At 41.7% G+C, this 21967-nt stretch overlaps 1 protein-coding gene across 1 annotated transcript in view; it reads right to left on the reverse strand.

Moving 5' to 3' along the window:
• ACADSB (acyl-CoA dehydrogenase short/branched chain) overlaps window positions 1-21967 on the reverse strand; it is a 39671-nt gene that overhangs the window by 10676 nt on the left and 7028 nt on the right. Inside the window, exons 2-6 of the mRNA XM_007173255.2 lie at window positions 6929-7088; window positions 6614-6714; window positions 3552-3758; window positions 2829-2999; window positions 1000-1125 (exon numbers count right to left, since the gene is read on the reverse strand). Of these exons, the coding sequence (XP_007173317.2) occupies window positions 1000-1125; window positions 2829-2999; window positions 3552-3758; window positions 6614-6714; window positions 6929-7088 (765 nt within the window). The remainder of the gene's footprint in view (window positions 1-999; window positions 1126-2828; window positions 3000-3551; window positions 3759-6613; window positions 6715-6928; window positions 7089-21967) is intronic.

Consider the following 21967-nt stretch of genomic DNA (forward strand, 5'->3'; position numbering starts at 1 on the left):
TGCTGTTCACTACTGCATCCTCCAGAGCCCAGCACAGACATTCGGTGAATCTAGAAAAATGAAATCTCATACAATTAATCAATAACATAAATGAGTAACAATTCTCCCCGAACTCTTATCTGTATGCTACAATGTAAGATAAAATATTAGGAATAACAGAAAACATATAAGGGTAGGAAACCTTTCTTCTGTTGAGACTATTATCACAACAAAAATCAACTGAGGGCCGTGTGTGTGTGTGTGTGTGTGTGTGTGTGTGTGTGTGTGTACACAGGCATGTGTACCAAACAGAAAGGAGGAGAGAAGAAATACATAAAACTATTCAACCGTTTACTTGAAAAAAGATCTAGACTAGGTAATTTTAGAAAATACACTTAGCTTCTTAATATGGGCAGTTAGGAGAGAGAGTGGGCAGAATGGAGAAAGAAAAGGGAAATCAGGAGAAGAGAGACAGCTGGGGTGCAGTAGTGAGGCTCACATGACATCCATAAGGACACTCCATGGGCACACACACAATCACCAGTGAGCAAAAAGGTCACATTCTAATGAGCCGTAGAAAATCCATCACATCCTGTCCGACCTGTGTAAAGTTCTAAAACACAGCATTCTAGTTATCTCTTCCTCGTTTTTTTTAAGACTCGACTCTAAGCTGTGGGCGCTGCCTGGCTGTTTCCCACTCTCACTGAGCAACACCCCCATCTTGTGGCCTTGCTGGGCCGACACCACACTCCTCGGAAGCTATGTGTGATGCGCAAGTACCAGGTTTATGAAGTATAAATGAGATTAATCCTCGGGCTGGCTCTTGAGGCCAGCTGCTGGGCAGACAGGTTTCCACCTCTGGCCTAAACTCTCGTGGGAAGTACATTTAGGTCATAACCTAACCTAAGATCATCGTTCAAGAGTTTTACAAAGTGCTCTCCTACGCACGCCTAATAGCGCGACGCCTTTCTCACACAGCTATACTTCCAGGCAAAGCCATTCCACATCTAGGATACCCACCTTGACATTTTCAAACGTTAATGGGCAGGTAGAAGAAGCTCTGATTCCCATTTTGTTCTCTGGTTTCCCTATATGAAGGCCCTCAGTATCACGATCTACCAAGAAGCAGGTAATTCCTTTATACCCCTGAAATGAAGATTTAAAATGCTATAAACACTTTGACTGATAAGATCCCTTGTTTCAAAGTAAACAGAAAACGAAAAACAAACCTTAGGGACTTCCCTGGTGGTCCAGTGCTTAAGAATCCGCCTGTCAATGCAGGGGACACGGGTTCGAGCCCTGGTCTGGGAAGATCCCACATGCCGCAGAGCAACTAAGCCCATACACCACAACTACCGAGCCCGCGTTCTAGAGCCCGTAAGCTGCAACTACTGAGCCCGCGTGCTGCAACTACTGAAGCCCGCACGCCTAGAGCCCATGCTCCACAACAAGAGAAGCCACCGCAATGAGAAGCCCACTCACCACAACAAAGAGTAGCCCCCGCTTGCGGCAACTAGAGAAAGCCCGCGCACAGCGACAAAGACCCAGTGCAGCCAAAAAAACAAAAAACAAAACAAAACAGACTTTAGGAGTAAATACTAATGGACTCAGAATTGCAACATGTGTATTATGAAACAAGAAGGATGGGAGGGCATTAGGTTCAAAATCAAGAACCTTAATATTTATTTTACTCTTTCAGAAACCATTGTGGCTATTAAAATTATTAAGTGGGGGCTTCCCTGGTGGCGCAGTGGTTAAGAATCTGCCTGCCAATGCAGCGGACACGGGTTCGAGCCCTGGTCTGGGAAGATCCCACATGCCGTCGAGCAACTAAGCCCGTGAGCCACAGCTACTGAGCCTGCGCGTCTGGAGCCTGTGCTCTGCAACGGGAGAGGCCGCGACAGTGAGAGGCCCGCGCACCGCAATGAAGAGTGGCCCCCGCTCGCCGCAACTGGAGAAAGCCCTCGCACAGAAACGAAGACCCAACACAGCCAAAAATAAATAAATAAATTAATTAATTAAAAAAAAAATTAAGTGACACTAAAGTATTACATGATGAATTCCACATTTTAAATTTAATTTTACTACATATTTTAGTTTTAAAATTTAATTCAATTAAATGCTACACTAGACAAAAAACACAAGATATCTTTATCATTTTGCTATATGTCTATTTTCCAATTGAATAAAACATTCTTAAAAATAAATGTACTGGGCTTCCCTGGTGGCGCAGTGGTTGAGAATCTGCCTGCCAATGCAGGCGGCACGGGTTCGAGCCCTGGTCTGGGAAGATCCCACATGCCGCGGAGCAACTGGGCCCGTGAGCCACAACTACTGAGCCTGCGCGTCTGGAGCCTGTGCCCCACAACGAGAGGCCGCGATAGTGAGAGGCCCGCGCACCGCGATGAAGAGTGGCCCCCGCTCGCCGCAACTGGAGAAAGCCCTCGCACAGAAACGAAGACCCAACACAGCCATAAATAAATAAATAAATAAATAAATTTATTAAAAAAAAAAAAATAAATGTACTATTAAATAGGTACTTAAATTCTTCATTATTAAATAGAAAATCTGAAATTCTACACAATTTAAGATTAGCCTCCTATATAACAGATTAGGAGATTAATTAAATGGTCCTCCATGTAGCTAATGTTTATTAATGTTAATTGTAGTATTTATTTTAGGATATTAGTAAATCAGAGGATGAAAAAATGTCAGTTGTTTAATCTTTTCAGTACTGAGGAGAATGAAGAATTTAAGACTAAGTCCTAAAAAGGAAATGGAAGTAGGAAAAAGAAATGAAGAGATAAGATTAGGACGGAAATGGGGAGCAACTTTGTTTTCAAACTTACAAGAGTAAGGTCTACATTTGCCATCACCACGAAGAGCCCGGCATCCTTGGCGTTGCTAATCCACATCTTTGACCCGTTGATGACATAATAATTTCCCTTTTTATCAGCTTTGGTCTTCAAAGCAAATGAATCGCTACCTGCTCCAGTCTCTGAAAGGCAGAAACTGCCCATCTACACATGCAAAGAAAAAAATGCCAAATTGATGCCTATATTTATACTTCACATAACAAATACCCACTTATAGCAAAATAAACATTTGAAAATCAAACTTTTAGCTACTTCTAAGAGCCTGTACGTATCAAAATAGTAATGGTATTCTGACAGTATTATTTTCCAAACTATACCCCACTATTTGTCTAAGGCAGATTTAAAGACCTAAGCACACATATTCAATGTTAAGTTTAATTAAATTGGTTTTCATAATTACAGGAGAAAGACATCTCAATATAAATGAAACTACCAACAAAGGTATTAGACAATATAATTGGGACCAAAAAAGAAATAATTTTATTGTCCAATGATAATTCCCTAAATTTCCAAGTGGCAAATGAGAGGCAGAGTGTATTTTTCTAGTAGCATTAATTTATTGAGCATTGCTTGAGTTATTAATGGTGCTGTGTTGTGGTCCTGAATAGAAAAGCCAACACTTCGGCTGCTTTTCTCCTGAAAATATCCTATATTTAGAAAAGATCAGATCCATTTCAATAACTCATCTCAACTCACTTGTTCTGTAGCTAGCTTGGGCAAATAGATAGCCTTCTGTTCTTCTGTTCCGTATTTTTCAATTAGCCTGTTAATTACTGTGTTCTGGATGTCACATACCAGAGCCACAGATGCATCAACTTTGGCTAATTCCTCTATCACTAGGATAGAGGAAAAAAATGAAGCTCCTGTTCCTCCATATTTTGTGTCAATTTCAATACCCATCAACTAAAGGAAAAATAAGGAAACATAGATTAAGAAAGCTATTTTTATATGGGACAATTCCTTGCAAGAACAAGTTCAAAAATAATTTGTAACCACATCAGCTTAATTTTAAAATTCTGTATGTATATCTTAATTTGGTATGGCTCTTTCACTCTAAGTAACAAAAAAATCTGTAACAGAAACTAAATACATTTGCAAAGGATAAAATTACATGCTAGAACTATCATTTGTTTCCTTTTGGGATCTAAAAAACAAAAATAAGAGAGGTAAAATGTTTTGAAGGATACTGGAATGGAATAGTGAGAAAATATATAATCAGGAAACTGAAGAAAGCAGTGGAATATCTAGTTTCATTTAGCGTAATCTCTTCGAGTCAGCCCCCCACCTTGACTCTCAGCCGAGATAATAAATGAATGACCATTCCTTTTGGGCCATTTTAGCAAGTCCAGATGGTTAGCAGACCACATGTGGTGGTGTTTCCTAGAACCACACTAGACAAGGCCCAGGTGCCTGGTAAACATGGCCAAATACTGGGCAAGGCTTTCCAGTAGCTGCCTGACTGTTCAGTAACCAGTCCTAAGTCTGGAACATGAAACGTCCATAACACTCCGTTTTTAAGTGTCCTCATTTCAGAAAGAGAATGCGTGCACACGTAATTCAAGACCCAAAGCTGTGAACAGGTAAAAGGGCAATGCTTCTTTTCTATCCTCTCCGGGCACTCTATAGAGTCACACGCGCTGCAGCTATATTCTAAGCTGATGGGAAACTTAGCTGATAAGAAGTTAGAACCACATGGGGGAGGACAAAAAGGCTGAGAGAACCAGAAACGATGTTCTATGAGGATGAATTCAAGGATTGGGGTGTGCCTGAAGACTGGGGCCAGCATGAGAATACCGGACTATCATATCTTTAACAGCTGTCAGAGACACTGCTTCTCTAAAAAGGTCACCAATTTCCCCTACACTGGAAATATTTGTCCGTTATCATGGCAGGTGACCTCTGTAGAAGGGGGACAACAGAAGCCAGGAGTCACACGAGGCCGAGAATAGCTGGTGCAGGATGTGCAACGCAGACCCTCCAGGGGGTACGACATCCAGGCAAGAGCAGCTGTGGAGGTGGCAGGCAACTCGTCGCTGCGTGTGACCCTGCCTGCGAGAACCGCCCCTCGGGAGAGTGTGGCTCAAGACCTCTCAGAGAAGCCTAGACGTTCTGCGAACAACGAAGATGAAATCTGGCTGAGAAGCGGACTCACAGATGCTCTTTGACCCACTGTAGCTCCACATAAGATTCCGTCTCCCCAAGTCCCACTGCTACGAGAAAGCTGGACAAATCACTACAACACATGGCATTAAAAAAAAAAAAAAAAAAGCTGGTATCTTTTAAACAGTAAGAAATAAAACAGGGGGGCTTCCCTGGTGGTGCAGTGGTTAAGAATCCGCCTGCCGATGCAGGGGACAAGGGTTCGAGCCCTGGTCTGGGAAGATCCCACATGCCGCGGAGCAACTGAGCCCGTGTGCCACAACTACTGAGCCTGCGCTCCAGAGCCCGTGAGCCACAACTACTGAGCCCATGTGCCACAACTACTGAAGCCCGTGCTCCACAGCAAGAGAAGCCACCACAATGAGAAGCCTGCGCACCGCGACGAAGAGTAGCCCCCGCTCACCGCAACTGGAGAAAGCCGGCACGCAGCAATGAAGACGCAGCCAAAAATAAATAAATAAATAAATAAATAATTTAAAAAAGAAATAAAACAGTTACGGGGAAAAGGCTAATTTTCAAACAGGATAACAGGACAAGATTTAAGCCAATGGCTCTGAGTAGGAGCTATTAGTTCTGGGATAGCCTTGGTATTCCAAATACAAAATCTTCACACCTATAGAGAAGGGAGAGATGAAGAGTGCAGTGGTTCTGAAATGTTCTCCTTGGGGCTCCCATGCTGATAACCTCTCCCTTAGAAATCGGCTGCCCTGGTTAATGTGGAATTCAGATACCACCTCTTGCTTTTAAGTTTTCCACATACATAGGGATTCAGGTGGATGTTCTGGTACGAAGTTTAAAGTAGGGTTCTTAACCTTGGCATTATTAAGCTGGATAATTCGGTCTTGGCAGGCTGTCCGGTGCACTGTGGGATCTTTAGCAGCATCTCCAGCCTCTATCTCACTAGATGCCAGCAGCACACCCAGTTGTGAAAACCAGTGTCTCCAGACATTGCCAAATGTCCTTTGGGGGACAAAAATAGCCCCCAGTTGATTACCACTGGTCTAAAGAAATCGCTCTTGCTTCTAGTCTTTTACTTAAAAAGCACAGTATACGGGCTTCCCTGGTGGCGCAGTGGTTGAGAATCTGCCTGCTAATGCAGGGGACACGGGTTCGAGCCCTGGTCTGGGAGGATCCCACGTGCCGCGGAGCAGCTGGGCCCGTGAGCCACAATTGCTGAGCCTGCGCGTCTGGAGCCTGTGCCCCGCGACGGGAGGGGCCGCGATAGAGAAAGGCCCGCGCACCGCGATGAAGAGCGGTCCCCGCACCGCGATGAAGAGTGGCCCCCGCTTGCCGCGACTGGAGAAAGCCCTCGCACGAACCGAAGACCCAACACAGCCAAAAATAAATAAATAAATAAATAAATAAGAAAATCCATAAAAAAAAAAAAAAAAAAAAAAAAAAAGCACAGTATTTCTAATTTACAATGTTAATTCAATTAAAAATTTTTAACTAGGGTCTCAATCTAAAAGAGATCTCAGATAATTCTGATTAGGAAATTATGCTATCATTACAATTCCTAAATTTAAAAGTATGCATACATTTTAACACTGGAAGGTATTTATGAAAGTCTGAAATTGGAAGAATCATTAATTATATACCCCTTGTTGAAATAATCCTCGTATTACTGATTTTTCCATTTTTGAATTTTCATCCATTTTTGAAACCAAAGGAGCAATTTGTTCCTGGGCAAATTTTTTAACTGTAGGAGAAAAAAAATACTGGTAAGTCTTTATTTTATTAATATGACATGTATCACTTTTTTCAAAAAAATTTTTTTAAATTAACGTCAAAAATTCCATTCACAAACTTAGATGAACACCTCTGCCAATCATGTCACATGTCACATGATCTCACATTGTAGGCCCGAGTCACAACCAGAGGAATACTGTGGGGAAACTGAGAAGCTCACTCACCTGTGCTCTTTATCATCATCTCCTCATCTGTAAATGTTTGCAGAGGGGCATAGGGTAGGCCCTTATTTGTTGTTTTGAGTCCAGCTTCTGACTGGGAAGATTTTAGGACATGAGGAGGATATTTCCAGGAAGACAGGCAAATTGGGAAGTTTCTTCTTAGCTGTAGGAACAGTCCCCATTGAATAAGGAACACACACACAAAAGGGAAGAAAAGTACTGGAACATCAGTTTCTTTGGGAATAACTTCATAACCCATTCTTATAACTTCTTTCAGCAAAATAAGGGCGATTGGGACTTCCCTGGTGGCGCAGTGGTTAAGAATCCGCCTGCAATGCAGGGGACATGGGTTCGAGCCCTGGTCCGGGAAGATCCCACAGGCTGTGGAGCGACTGAGCCCGTGCGCCACAACTACTGAGCCTGCGCTCTTCCCGTGAGCCACAACTACTGAAGACCATGTGCCCTAGAGCTCATGCTCTGCAACAAGAGAAGCCACCGCAATGAGAAGCCCACACACTGCAGCAAGGACCCAACGCAGCCAAAAATAAATAAATAAAATAAATTTATAAAAAATCATAATAATAAGGGAGATTAACCTGGCACATTAAGATTCACCGTCTTGTAACCAAAATTGCAAATTGTTTGTTAACATATATCTCCTTTATCCGGCCGGCAATGAGCTGTTCTGAATAAACACATTTCCCAGATAATTAACTTCTACCTTCAAGGAAACAGAACTTTCGAGGTGGAACTCATTCTTAAAATGTCACATTTCTCTAACTTCTTGGATAAGGAAACCGGACTTCTAAGAGTACTGACTGGCCACTGTGAAGAGAATTCTCTCGTGGGGCAGGAATGAGTGAGGGCACAGGGGCAACTGAGGGAGCAGAGCGCCCCAGCCCACCCTGCCTGGCTGCAAGCAGCTATGCTTGTTTGGTTTCCATGGCCAGTTTTGTTTTTTCAGCTTCTCATTAGTAAGAGAGCATACGGGTTAAGAAGAAAATGGGCTCTGGAGCCTGAAAGAACTAGTTTCAGTCTGATATTTACTAACTATGTGATCTTGGGCAAGTGGTTTTTAAACTCTCAGTTAAAATCTCTCAGTCTTAGTTTCCTTCCCTGTAAAACGTGGATAATAACCTTTTGGAAAGTTTTGTAAGGATTAATGAAGCAATCCACAACAAGGGTTTAGTGTGGTACCCACCGTACAGTAAGAGCTCAGCAAACGGTAATGACTAATTCTACTCTGATCCTTAAGAATATCGTAGTGGTGGTCATAACAGAAGGAGTCATGGTTGTAACTTAGTTAAACTGCAAGGCTAGCTCTTCCTGCCATTAGTGTGTCCCCCTGTTGCAGGGCCCCAAATCCTTCAAGTCAGCAAAGGATTTGCTACAATTTTGTTGAAAAAAGAGATCATCCAATTTCGAATGCTTGTTATACCTTCCCAATATTATTCTGTAGAATTCTAGTACAGGGGAAACAAATGAGGAATTAGTCTTTCCCTGAACATAAAACAAAACAAAAACATGCCAAGTGAAAGAAACCAGCCACAAAAGATCATATATTATATGAGTCAATTTATAAGAAATTTCCGGAACAGGCAAATCCATAGAGACACAAAGTAGAGTGGTGGTTGCCTGGAGCTCAGGGTGAGAATGACGAGGGACTGCAAAAGGGCACAATGATCTTTTTGGGGTGATGGAAATGTTCCAAAACTGGATTGTGGTGATGGTTGCACAGCTCTGTATATTTACTGAAAACCATTGTATTATACTCTTAAAAACAGTGAATTATATTGCTCTGTAAATTATATATCAATAAAGCTGTTTAAAAAACTAGTGTTTTCCTTTCATTCACCAAAAAAACCCCAGAATACACTGAGTATCTGTCAAATGCCTAAGAGCACATGTAGGGACGAAGTTCACCAGCTTCTGAGAAGCTTAGGATCTAGTTAGGACAAGACAGTTTATGGAACAGGCAAGAAACAAAGCCAAGCTTTGCAGATTAAAAAGCAAATGTAGTAATATGCTGCAATATATTTTCTCAATAGTTTTGAGTGTACACTGAAAAGCTTACTTATAAAAAGAGAAAAATAGAAGCAAGAGTCACCATATTTGAAACCATTGTTAATCTCTCCTACATATCCGTCAATCTTTGCAGGTCTGTGCCTTAGAGATATCCTGCTTTGGATTCACCTGAGAAAAAGGAACACTGGCCAGTCAGAAAAAAAAAAGTGTCTGTCTCAATTTTTCTAGCTAATTTTGTTTTGAGAATAAGGAGACATAATTCAGGGCAAAGTTGCATTGAACATTTTTTTCTCATTAAAAGACAGAGCTGGGACACGAAAACTTTGGACTAGTTAAAAGGAGGGGGGGGGACTTCCCTTGTGGCGCAGTGGATGAGACCCCGTGCTCTAAATGCCAGGGGCCTGGGTTCGATCCCTGGTCAGGGAACTAGATCCCACATGCCTGCCACAACTAAGGAGCCCACCTGCCGCAACTAAGACCCTGTGCAACCAAAATAAATAAATAAATATTTAAAAAAAAGGAAGGGGGAGACATGAGATACTGTCCTCTTCCTGATGAAACAGATGACATGAATGAAAAAGCAGGGTAAGGAGAAGCGAGGTAAGAAATGCAAGTGTGAAGGGGCCTAGGCGAGGGGGCATGCAGGGGAGCGGTGCCAAGTAGCAGAAGGAGAGAGTGATCAGTAGCAGCAGGCACAAAGAGAGAAGAACGCGAGAACGGATGCAACTAACTAAGTGTGGGTGCGATTTTGCTCAATGGCTGGATGGGGCCCTCAATACGTATCCAAATGAATGAAAGAATGGGCCAGGCCATCTTCTCCACAAAATGCTCATGAAACTTGCCTATTACATTTCAAAAGCTGCAATACGTTGCGCACATTTCTTATTTCTAGGGGAGATTTACTTCACTAAACTCACTACAGAATTCGTTGTGTCTCTTTGTCAATATATCCCCTTTCTACCGAAGTTTATCTTTAGCAGAATGCCCAGCACTGAGAAACAAGCCAGTGGGTCTCACTACACCCATTTTTCCCTGCTGACACAATTGTGACCCCCTTAGTCTCAATATTGCTACTGACAAAGTAGATGACTGTTCAACACATAGCAATTACTTTAGACATAAGAGAAGCAAATGTACTTTAAAAAGTGGTATACAAGTGTAGGGGGAGATTATTGAAGATACTTATCATAAAATACAGTGGCTATATATGCTAAGTGAATGGAATCCATTTTTAACCGAAGCATTGAAAGATAACACCTATCCTTCTTGGCAGAAAAAAAATTTCCTTTTAACATGACAGTTTCTAATAAAGGAGATGTTTCCTTGCCTTGCCTTTAACTGCTCAGCCCAAGGTTTCCACGATGATTTTCAACTGTCCCCTGCCCTTCAGTGTTGACCTCAGCCTCTGCAGATTTGGTGCCCACTCCATCAAAATGATTTTCCACAGTTATAAGCCATTGTACCACATCATCACATTTTTTTGTATAGAGCAGCAATTGCTACTTGAATGGAATAATGGTTATTTATGCCTTGCCAAATACTTTTCGAAGCTTGAGTCTGATCTGTTTCCTACTCAACTGCCTAGAGTTCTGTTGCACTTAGAAGTCCTGATGATCAAATCTGGGGTCTGCAGACTCCTAAAGGCAGGACAACAAAGTGCACGAACTTGGATGGGGGAAAAACTATATTTTATTTCACGAACTTCTAACTGAAATGTAGCATTCCCTTTGATTATGAATGTAGGGAAAAAGTCACAGTAGTACTGAGTTATCTGTGACTGTCACCAAAAGAAACTACAGATCTTTTTATATCAAATAACAGTTGAAATATTGTTGGTGCTCATCACTACTGCAAAATTATAGTAGTTATTCAAACTGCTGTCAGGTCTTATTTAAGAAGCACATAGTCCTATATCGCAATGTAAAATATTTTTATCACTTTTATTGTAACTGATTTCCTTTGTGATCCTATATATTTAACTTTATGCATTTTAAAACATTTTGAGAAAAGGTCTATAAACTCGACTACACTGCTGTCTACTTTCCACAGATGGCACAAAAAAAGGTTAAGAACAACTGACTGCTGAGCGTCCTGGTGAAACTTTTGCTAAACTCATTGAGTGAATCACAATCCTTCTCCATTACGTTCCAGCTGACAAAGTACTGTTCGAAACATCCTTAAAGTGCTTCAAGTCAAGCTTTCGCATGTCTGAATGGTAAAAAGAAGACACAGGAGAGGTGCTGTGATCAACTGCGAAGACCCACCTTGGCTTTTCCAAAGGACAAGTTCTGATATAACAAGAGGGCTTAACCTTAAACCCCAATAGTCATTGGTTCCCACCACATGTGTCCTCCTGGCTCTCCTCACTGCATGTGTGCATGAATGTGCACACATTCTTTTTTTCATATTTTGATGCCATTCTAGTACCAGAGTTCACAGGGTTCATTCTAGCCAGATTTTCTTATGGTAACTTCTGACAGTGAGAAACCTGGCTATGACTCATGATCTAGGATGAATTTGCTTATTCAAACCTAGGCCACATATAAAATCGTCTCAGAACTGCTACACACCACTGTGAGAATCAAATTAATCAGAGTGCTTGTGTCCAGTTCTGTCTTTAGCCTCATGGCTCCCAGTCAAAACATTGTTTCTGAAAGTTCTTTCTTCCCCACTCCTGTATCTCAGCGTGGTTGTGTGATTCACTTGTAATGATTCTGGGACCAATTCCAACATTCGAGAGGCTTCCCCACACCAACAAGCGGTTTTCCAGCGCCAGCTGAATGTCCTACTATTCAACTCAATTCTGACACTACCTGTAAAAGCAGCTCTTTTGCCCCATTCCTGTCCCCCTCTAACCTTCAAAAACCTAAATACAGGAATGAGAGCACTAGGCAATTTAACCAAACTCCTGGCTTATGCTCTCCTGAATGCACACCATGCCTTGCCTAACCTGTTGATTCTTTTCCTAGAAAGAATAACTAGCTCTCTACCCCCAACATCCCCCATAGCAATCCTGCAGGCAGATCACTGGGCAAGATAACATGTGAAGAGAACCAGAAAGCCTGCATACAATGGAGAATGATGCAGAATCCAACCTCCTGCCTCAATGATTCACTGAGATTCTTCCCCCTTTTTTCCCTTTAAACACTGTCATGGCTGAGCAGAATCTTCAGAGCTGGTCTCGGGACATGAGCCCACCTTTTCCCCAGATTTCCAGCTTTTCTGACTAAAGCATCTTTCCTTTCTTCTGACACTTGCCTCTCAATTATTGGCTTTTAAGTGGCGAGCAGCCGAACCCGAGTTCAGTAACAGATTTTAGCACCCAACGTGGGGCTGCGCTCTTGGGGCATCTAGTTGCTTCTGGCAATCCTGAGTTGGAGCTGCCAGCTGCAGTGACTTGCAGGGTTGACCTCAGTGAACCTGCTGCTCCTGGCTAGCCAGCCTGAGAGGGGATTCTCAAGTAAGTTCCAGCAGCTGCTGGAAGGAACTATACATTCCAGGGATTCTCCCTGCCTCTCCCCACCACCCCCTGCTTGGCCAGCTGCCAATTTTCACTTTCGGTCAGTGGAAATGGAAATGTGCACTTGGATGAGCTTATAAGCTCCAGGAGCAGTAAGTAAAGACTGGACTTGGTTTTCTCTGCCTGTTAAGAGAATAAAGTTTTCTTGGATAGCTGCTTTTGATAACAGATTGTGTGAGTTTCTTTGCCTTTAAGTGATCTGTATTTGCTTTTGAAATCTTTTACAAACTTCTCAAATATCTACTTAAAGTTCCTTTGCCCTCCAGCTAACTTTGGGACGTTTCAGAGGGCCCTTGAGGCATTTCAGAGAGAACTATTTAATAGTATCATTTGGTATGTTAAATTACATGGAGAGCATTATCACATGAGTGATAAAACTATTTAGAATATACTGTATGGATAAATGCTATTAATACAGACATTCTAAAAATTATATAAAATTTCTGAAATTTGGATATGTCCTGGTATAATATTATAATTCTAGTCGTTATCTTAAAATGTCGTATGTCACAGCAACTTGGTTAAGCTTCTTTGTCAAAAACACTGTAATCAGATCTTTAACCTTGCCTTTTTAAGTCCCTTATCATTCAAAGACACTTAAACTGATGCTTTGCAAAACTGCTTCATCTTCAAGAAGATTCATAGAAAGGACTTTTTGACAAGTACAGGTTATTAATAACTTTTAAATCATACTGCTGAACTGGGTAAGATATTCAAAAAGTCTAATGGGGGGCTTCCCTGGTGGCGCAGTGGTTGAGAATCTGCCTGCTAATGCAGGGGACACGGGTTCGAGCCCTGGTCTGGGAAGATCCCACATGCCACGGAGCAGCTGGGCCCGTGAGCCACAATTGCTGAGCCTGCGCGTCTGGAGCCTGTGCCCCGCGACGGGAGGGGCCGCGATAGAGAAAGGCCCGCGCACCGCGATGAAGAGCGGTCCCCGCACCGCGATGAAGAGTGGCCCCCGCTTGCCGCAACTGGAGAAAGCCCTCGCACGAACCGAAGACCCAACACAGCCAAAAATAAAAAAATAAATAAATAAATTAAAAAAAAAAAAAAAAAAAAAAAAAAAAAAACAAAAAGTCTAATGGAAACTCTGATTTCATAAAACTGTTAACAAAAAAGGATTAGTTACATAAACTTGAGTAAACTGAATATGGCTATAAATTTTTGGTTTTGTCTGAAATACTACTGGCTTTTAATCTGTATTTTTCCAGATATAAGGAAACCTTTCCCTTAAGCTCATTATGACTTAACAGCAATTTGGTAAATTATCCATTTGTAAGCAGAATTGAAACATTTACTTTTTCTCTCTGTCTGATCCCTCCAAAGACTGGAAACTCTCAGGTTCCCAGCAGCTTTATCAGGGAAATTAGGAAGGCCACCTCCTTACAGGTGCAAAAATCTCAAGGTATCTTGGGAACCTCAGAAAGCGAGGAATTCATCACAATCTGTAAGGCAAACTCTATGCCCCTGAGTTGGGTGACACCTGGAGACCACAGTGTCAGATCAGACAGGTTAAGGGCTCAGCCCCCCGACGGCCCACACTCCACATCCCCACACACCAACTGCAGGCCCAGGTTATCACCTGGGCTTCAGACCCACTAGCTATACATGGGAAGTCCCCAGTCCCCCTCCTTGGGTTCATTTGATTTGCTAAAGCAGCTCTAGAGAATTTAGAAGAGCATTTTACCTATGGGATTACTGGTTTATTATAAAAGGATACTACTCAGGAACAGCCAGATTGTAAGCAGATAGTGTAGGGGGTCCCCAGAGAGAGAGAACCAGGCATGGCTTTCTTGACATAAGAAGCCACTTTTGGCCTAAGCCATTTTGTGATCTAAGCTTGGCCACAATGCTTGCACTAAAACATGTCTCAGTAACTAATGATCTTAAGGAAAGTGAGTGAATGTAGGAAAAAAAGAAAAGAAGTCAAGAATCCATAGATCAGTGATAAAATAGTCCCAAGGTCCTCTTCAAGGGATATACATAACAAACTGACACATATCTTTGAGTTCTGCAGGAACTAAGGGCCCCATCCAAGAAGAGGATGAATGTGACCTTTTCTGACCCTTCAGTCAACTAAAGCTTGGACTCTATCAACCTTTGCCCCAATTCTATGCTAATTCTCCTCTGCTCCAGCCCCCTCATGAATATGCAGGTACCCTTAGCATAAAACTTCCCCAATTTTGCTGTTGGGAAAGATCTCCTTACTTAGCAGCAAATAATAAATCCTTCCTTCTCCTGATCTCTGGCTTGATTGTGAGAAATGGAATATTTCCTGCCATATCAGTAAACAAAGGATATCAGTCATCAGCGCCTGCAGCCCTCCAAAGTGAGCTGGTGAGCCCTGAGGGAACTCAGGAAAAAAGAATACCTGCCACCTAGCAGTCATCAGACTGCAGCCACTCCCTACGGTGAGCCCTGAGGAGACTCAGGATGTGAAAATACAGGATACTGGTCCCAGCTAGCTGAGGTGCATATCAAAGGAATGATTTCAGTGAGCCCAGACTCTTGCATCTTCCCATACAGTCCACAATTGTGTCTTCTGGCTCGACACCCACCAAGAGGTGAACACAGTTTTTCGGGTAACAGGATAAAGAGATGTATAGGGCAAGATATGGGGACAGGTATCAGAGCTTCCATGCTCTTTCCAAGAGAACCACACTCACAGCACCTCAATGTACTCACCAACTGGGAAACTCAGAACCCTGTCCTTCTGGATTTCTATGGGGGTTTCATGTGACCCCTGATTCAACCTCTAGCCCCTCTTCCCTCCCAGGAGGTTGAGTGGGACTGAAAGTTCCAACTCTCCAAGCCTGTGGTTCATTCCCCTGGCAACCAGCCCCCATTCTTGGGTGTTTCCCAAGTCGCCTCATTAACATAAACTCAGGAGTGGTTGAAAGGAGCTTGTTTTGAATAACAAGACACCCATTTAACCTTTATTGCTCTTAAGTGATTTCAGGAACTGAGGACAAGAGACCAAATATTATAACAAAAGATGCTCCCATTTTTCTTGTTACCTAAGAAATCCCAAAGTTTTGGGAGCTGTGAGCCAGGAACCCTGGAGAAAGACCAAAACAAACATTTATTGTTACAGAGAAAAACCACAGGTCCAAAATGGCATCACTTGTGCTAAAGTGCATGATATCAAACCTAGATTTAATACGTGACCTAACTGCAGTTTTGGCCTTCCCCGGAAGTATAATCTTAATCAACCAATTTGGAATTTTCTGGTCAGTACCAATGAGACTGTCTGTCACTTGGGCCCTCTCCATCCCCCTCACCAAGAGGAAGCAGCAGCAATGTACCTGATAAAAGAAAAAAAACACCTGGGTGCACACCTTCTCCCAGATGTCCTGACCCCAAACAGCCCTTTTTCTTTTGCCCAACCCTCCTGTTTATATAAAATCCTTCCATTTTGAACAGCTCTTAAGAATGACCTTCTAGGGAATTCCCTGGTGGCGCAGTGGTTGAGAGTCTGCCTACCAATGCAGGGACACGGGTTTGAGCCCTGGTCTGGGAAGATCCCACATGCCGCGGAGCAACTAAGCCCGTGAGCCACAACTACTGAGCCTGCATGTCTGCAGTCTGTGCTCCGCAACAGGAGAGGCCGCGACGGTGAGAGGCCCCCCCGCTCACCGCAACTGGAGAAAGCCCTCGCACAGCAACGAAGACCCAACACAGCCAAAAATAAAATATAAAATAAATTAATTAATTTAAAAATATATATATATATATTAAGCACAAAAAGTAATTTGCAAAAGGATTTATTCAGGGAGACAGCATTTATGTACACTTTAAAAACACACCAAATGCTAGTATATATTCTCATTGATACACACAGATGTAGTCTAAAAACATAAACAGGAAGCATACACATCAGCCTCAGGAGTGTTGTTATGTTGTGATTTCTCTTGTGTTAGGATTCCCACTCACCTTGTGTGAAACTCACAGGAGTTGAGGTATGTTCAGTAAGTCAAAAAGGAGTCATGGCAGAAAATGTGGAGTCCCAGCGTCTTAGTGTGATAAATTAAGAGTGTTAAGGAATTTGTCTGGTAAAGCCTGAGGAAAGACATCTCTGAAACAGAAGGAGCAACTGCTGGAGACAAGACCCCTTGGGCACCGTGACCATGACACCTACTGGCCGACTCCTTAGAAAGAACACTGAGATGACTTGAAGGCTCTTGGTTGGAGGACGCGACTCCACGCTGCTGGGCTGTTGCAGATGGACGCTGCCAGAAGGCCCTGCTGGAGAAGGCGACTTTGCCTCCATGCTTGTCTCCACACCCGCTGCTGGACCAGGACTAACACTCATGCTGAGACATCTCCTTTCCGGACTTCTCCTGGGAGGGCTTGTTATCCCCTTGTCTAGTTTCCCTACTTTGACTAACTCGTGTTGTGTGCTAATTGCGTGCAATAAACTGAGTGAGATCAGCTACCTTTTGTCTGATCTCCGGTCCTGTGATCCAAAGCTGGCCTCACTGCTGGGCCAGTTACTTCTGTGGAGAGGGTGGAAGTGCAGGGTTTATGTCAGAATTGTTTTATTTCTTAAAAAAAAAGACAGCAAAAGCAGGTTGTGTGGAAATGGGTGCCAGTTATATTATTTCCCACACTTACCTGTGTTATGAGAAATATTTAATAATAAAAATTTTGATGTTACGATGTTTTAAAATGAATAAATACCTGAACCACGTATTCTTTGGGCTTTCAAAGTAGGCTTGTTTTTAAAAATGCTAGCTGTAGGTCTTAAATAATATGTTCAGCATCACACTACAGAACAATTTTATGGACTTCTTAAGAACCTAACTGCAAAATATAGTTATACATAATTAAACTAAAGAAACTAGTTTATCCTGGGAACTTTTACCAATGACTCTGTTAGTGTCTTTGAAACAAGTCCCCCTGAGATTTAAATCAGGGGTTGCCACTCTTGGCTACATACCCAGATCACCTAGGGGAGCTTAGAGTAAAAGATTTCAGCCCCACCAATTCGGACTCTGATCTAACAGACTCAGGATGAAGCCTGGGCTTCTGCATTTCTAAAATGCTCCCTGAGGTGTATGAGTGAAAAAAAAAAAAAAAAGTTGCCTGCCAAATCAGTAAACAAAGGATGTTGCAGCCATCAAGCCATCACATTACAGCCACTCCATCGGTGAGCCCTGAGGAAACTCAGGAGGAGAGAGCACAGGATACTGGCCCCAGATAGCTGAGGCGCATATCAAAGGAATGATTTCAGTGTGCCCAAAACTCTTGCATCTTTCCATACATAGAAAAGTGATAAATTCATTAACTTGAGATGTCTGGTTTTCTTTTAATTATCAGCAATCTTTTGATGTTCCTACCACCCGGTCTTTGTTGCAAAAATCCCTATATATCTTGGCTCGTCCCTTACCTCTTTGGAGCAGTCCCTCAGAGTGATGAGAGGCTGTCTCCCCAGCTTGAAGTCCTCAGAATGTCCGCTGAATAAAACAGAATTCTCATCTTTTACGTTGTACATTTTTTCAGTTGACAGGTGACTCTCATATGTAGCATGAGCTGGAATCTGTGTTTACATGCTTGACTCATGTCCATCTCTTATAACTTTCAAAAGCCAAAGTATTCGCTTGTTGTCCAAGGTAAATGATCCACGACTGTGCCTTCCCTGCTCCCCCTCCACCATGCCCCCAGTTGTCTTACTTAAAACTTTTTGAACAGGTAACTATGTTCAAAAAAGCTGTTGCCCTATTTCCCATCCAGCCCACTTTCAACATCCTCCATAGGGGATAGGGGAGATTCTTATGTATCCTTCTGGTATTCTTCATATACAAGCAGAAGCAAGTAGAAATATAGTTGCTTATTTTCCTCCTGGTCCTTCTAAGAGAGCACACTACCGTACCATATTCTGGTCCTTTTATTTAGTTATTTATTTATTTCCCCATGTAGCAAAATATTCTGGAGATGTTTCTAACATGTAACACAATTCCCCTTGTTATTATAAGTAATGCTGTAACAAGGGAGCTCTTTGTTGTGAATGTCAATCTGTATCTTGATTGTGGACTTGGTTACACAAATCTACAGGTGATAAAATACCATAGAACTATATGTACACATTTCTTGGGAAGAAAACTTCTCTACTGCCTTAGGTTCTAATGGTAGAGGTTGGGTGGGGGGATAGGAAATGACTGACAATAAATGGATTTATAGGAGAAAAGACAGTTTCTTTACATCTACAGATGTACTTTCAGGAGGCTTTGTTTAAATTTAGATAATGTTTCTTTCTTGTGGCTGCTGAATGGTCAAATGTTTTAGGTTTAGAGTAATCTTCATGCCACTTTGGTGGGCTATCATTTCCTTGGCATTACAATAATATCAATTTCCTGGTTTCAATAATTGTACTACTGAGATACAACCATGGGAGAATCTGAGTGATGGATAGGGGGGACCTCTCTCTACTATTTGTATTTATGCAACTTCCTATGAATCTAATTACATAATGCATAGTAAAAAGTTTCTAAAAAAAATGCTGCAATGAATAACTTTTGATGTACATTATTTCACATCTGTAGCACAAGCTAGAAGAGGGAAATCTGTCAATGTTAAAAATAAATTCAAAATACTGACAAATTTTCTCTAATTGTCCTTCGTAGCAGTTAAACCATTCTCACGCCCACTAGCAAATATATAATGGTGCCTGTTTCCCTAGAATCTTGCCAAAACAGCTTGTAGGCCAATTTTTTTATTTCTGCATCCATCTCATAGGTAAAAAAACATTGTATCACAAAGTGTTCTTATAGCTGTCTTTCATTTACGAGTTTGCACCCCTTTGCATACATTTAAGAACCATTTCTAATTCTGTTTTTGTTTATTCATGTCCTGTGCTCATTTTCCTATTCAGTTTTTCTTTTTTTTTTCCTATTGATTTCTAGGAGCTCAATATAAATTAAGGAAATTAGCTCTTTGGTGACAGGTGTGAGCAAAACACAAAGAGCTTCCCTCATCATCCAGTTATACGAGGGTAAAGTCGCAACCCACTGTAGTCTCCCACCAAGAGTGCACCCTAAACGTAATTCAGACTTTTTTTTAAACCTGCAGGCTCAATGAAGCACTCTGTGCTTTCTACAAAAGGGTCCCTAGATGGATATATTATCTCAGGAAGAATTTCAATGACCCCAGATTCTTCCTGTGCATTAAAAAAAAGCACTAAAATCATTAACTTGAGATATTTGTTCCTTGTGATTAGTATTAGTCTTTTATCAAGATGTATGTTTGACTGCATGTCTTTCCCAGCTGAAACCTTCGTATATATGCTGGCTCCTCCCCTACCTTTTTGGCAGTTTGTTTTGAGCTACTTACTGAGAGGCTATCTCCCAGGTTTAGTCCTCAGTAAGTCCCTGAACTCACAACTCTCATGTTGTGCATTTTTCTTTAAGTTGACAGAGGAGTTGCAAATTTTTTTCAACCACTTTGTCATTTGTCTTTTGATTTTGCATATAGTTTGTTTTTCATGCAAAATATTTTGATGTTTATGTTGTCTGTCAAAATTATTAACCTTTCTTTGATGGCCTCCAGCTTTAAATTAGGATGACTTCCTTACTCTAATAAAGGGATTTACCCATGTTTATTTTTAGAATTTTATGCACTCTATTTTTACATTTAATCTGAGTTTTTATATAGGCTAAAGATAATAGATGCATGAACAAAATTTTTCTTCTAAGTCCTTTTTGACTTAAGAAGTCCAAAAAGCTCATATGATGATTCCAGAGCTAGATAATTAGAGTGCTCACTCTTGGTAAGCACATTTTGATGGTATTTTTAATGTCCTCTTACAATGAAGCAACTTTACAGATCAAGAAAAGGTAAAATAATATTACGTTATAATTAAATGTGAAATGTTAAAAAAAAGACAACAGGCCCCAAATGAAATCACTTGTGCTAAGCCCACATCACCAAACCAGACTTAATACCTAAATTAATTAGTTTCAACTCCTCCCAGGAGTGGACTCTTAGACCAGTCAATCTGGAATTACCTGGTCGGCACTAGTGAGGTCATCTGCTTGACAGACCCTGCCTTCCCCTAAAGGAAGGTGACTTTGCCGCAATCATCTCTCTGCTAGCAACTTCCTAGTCCCACCCACTCCTGCCTATAAGTCTTTTATTTTGTATAGCTCTTTGGAGCTTCCTTCTGTTTACTAGATGGAATGCTGCCCAATTCATGAACTGTGGAATAAAGCCAATAAAATCTTTAAAATTTATTCAGCTGAATTTTGTTGTTTTAACAGTAAGATACTCAAAGAAGGATCTTTTAGCTTAAATAACCATTCTCCAAGTTGCTGGAAACTAAAGAATATTTTAAAATTAAATTAACACAGTGAGATATAATTACACACCTATCAGAATGGCTAAAATAAAAAAATTACTGACAATGCCAACTGCCGGCAAGGATGAGGAGAAACTGGATCTCTCATACACTGCTGATAGGAATGTAAAATGGTAGGGGGTCATGTTGGAAAACAGTTTCGTGGTTTCCTACAAAAATGCAGTTATTAGGGCTTCCCTGGTGGCGCAGTGGTTGAGAATCTGCCTGCCAATGCAGGGGACACGGGTTCAAGCCCTGGTCTGGGAAGATCCCACATGCCGCGGAGCAACTGGGCCCGTGAGCCACAACTACTGAGCCTGCGCGTCTGGAGCCTGTGCTCCGCAGCGATAGTGAGAGGCCCGCGCACCACGATGAAGAGTGACCCCCGCTCGCGGCAACTAGAGAAAGCCCTTGCACAGAAACGAAGACCCAACACAGCCAATAAATAAATAAATAAATAAATAAATTTTTTTAAAAAATGCAGTTATCATATGACCCAGTAATTGTACTCTTGGGCATTATCCTAGAGAAATGAAAGCTTAAGTTCAAATAAAAACCTGCACACAAATGTTCATAGCAGCTTTATTCACAATAGTCAAAAACTGGAAACAATCTGGATGTCTTTCAATAGGTGAATGGTTAAGCAACCATGGCATGTCCCTATCATGGTATGGGGACCCACATGGAACCTCAGATTCCAATAAAGATTATTCCAAGCCGAAGACATTTGAGATTCAACAGATGCAGAAAAAAGTCTTCTTAACTGACTAAAAGGAGCAACGACTGGGAAATGAGGCTACTGTAAATCCCCTTTTGGGGGGTTTTCTGGAAAAGACCAGTCATACTTAAACACTGTTATCAACTTTCTTACCTCCTATCTGTTCAAAAATCTGTTTGGTCTTTCCTAAAGAACCCTATTTGTTTTTCCCATAGAATCAATTTCTCCCCCCTCCCATTTCCCTACTAAGTATATAAGCCTTTAACTTTATTTAATGAAGCTACTTCTTTTGTTGACTTCCCTATGCATATCAAGTAAACCTTTTCCTCGGGTTAATCTGTCTTGTCAGTTTAATTTGCAGGCTCCACACACTAAACCCAAGAGAGCAGAAGAAGTTTTTCCTTCCTTTACAATGGAATACTACTCAGCAATAAAAAGGAACCA

Source organism: Balaenoptera acutorostrata, chromosome 16 (genome assembly GCF_949987535.1).
Source record: "Balaenoptera acutorostrata chromosome 16, mBalAcu1.1, whole genome shotgun sequence".
In the NCBI taxonomy this organism is placed as follows: domain Eukaryota; kingdom Metazoa; phylum Chordata; class Mammalia; order Artiodactyla; family Balaenopteridae; genus Balaenoptera; species Balaenoptera acutorostrata.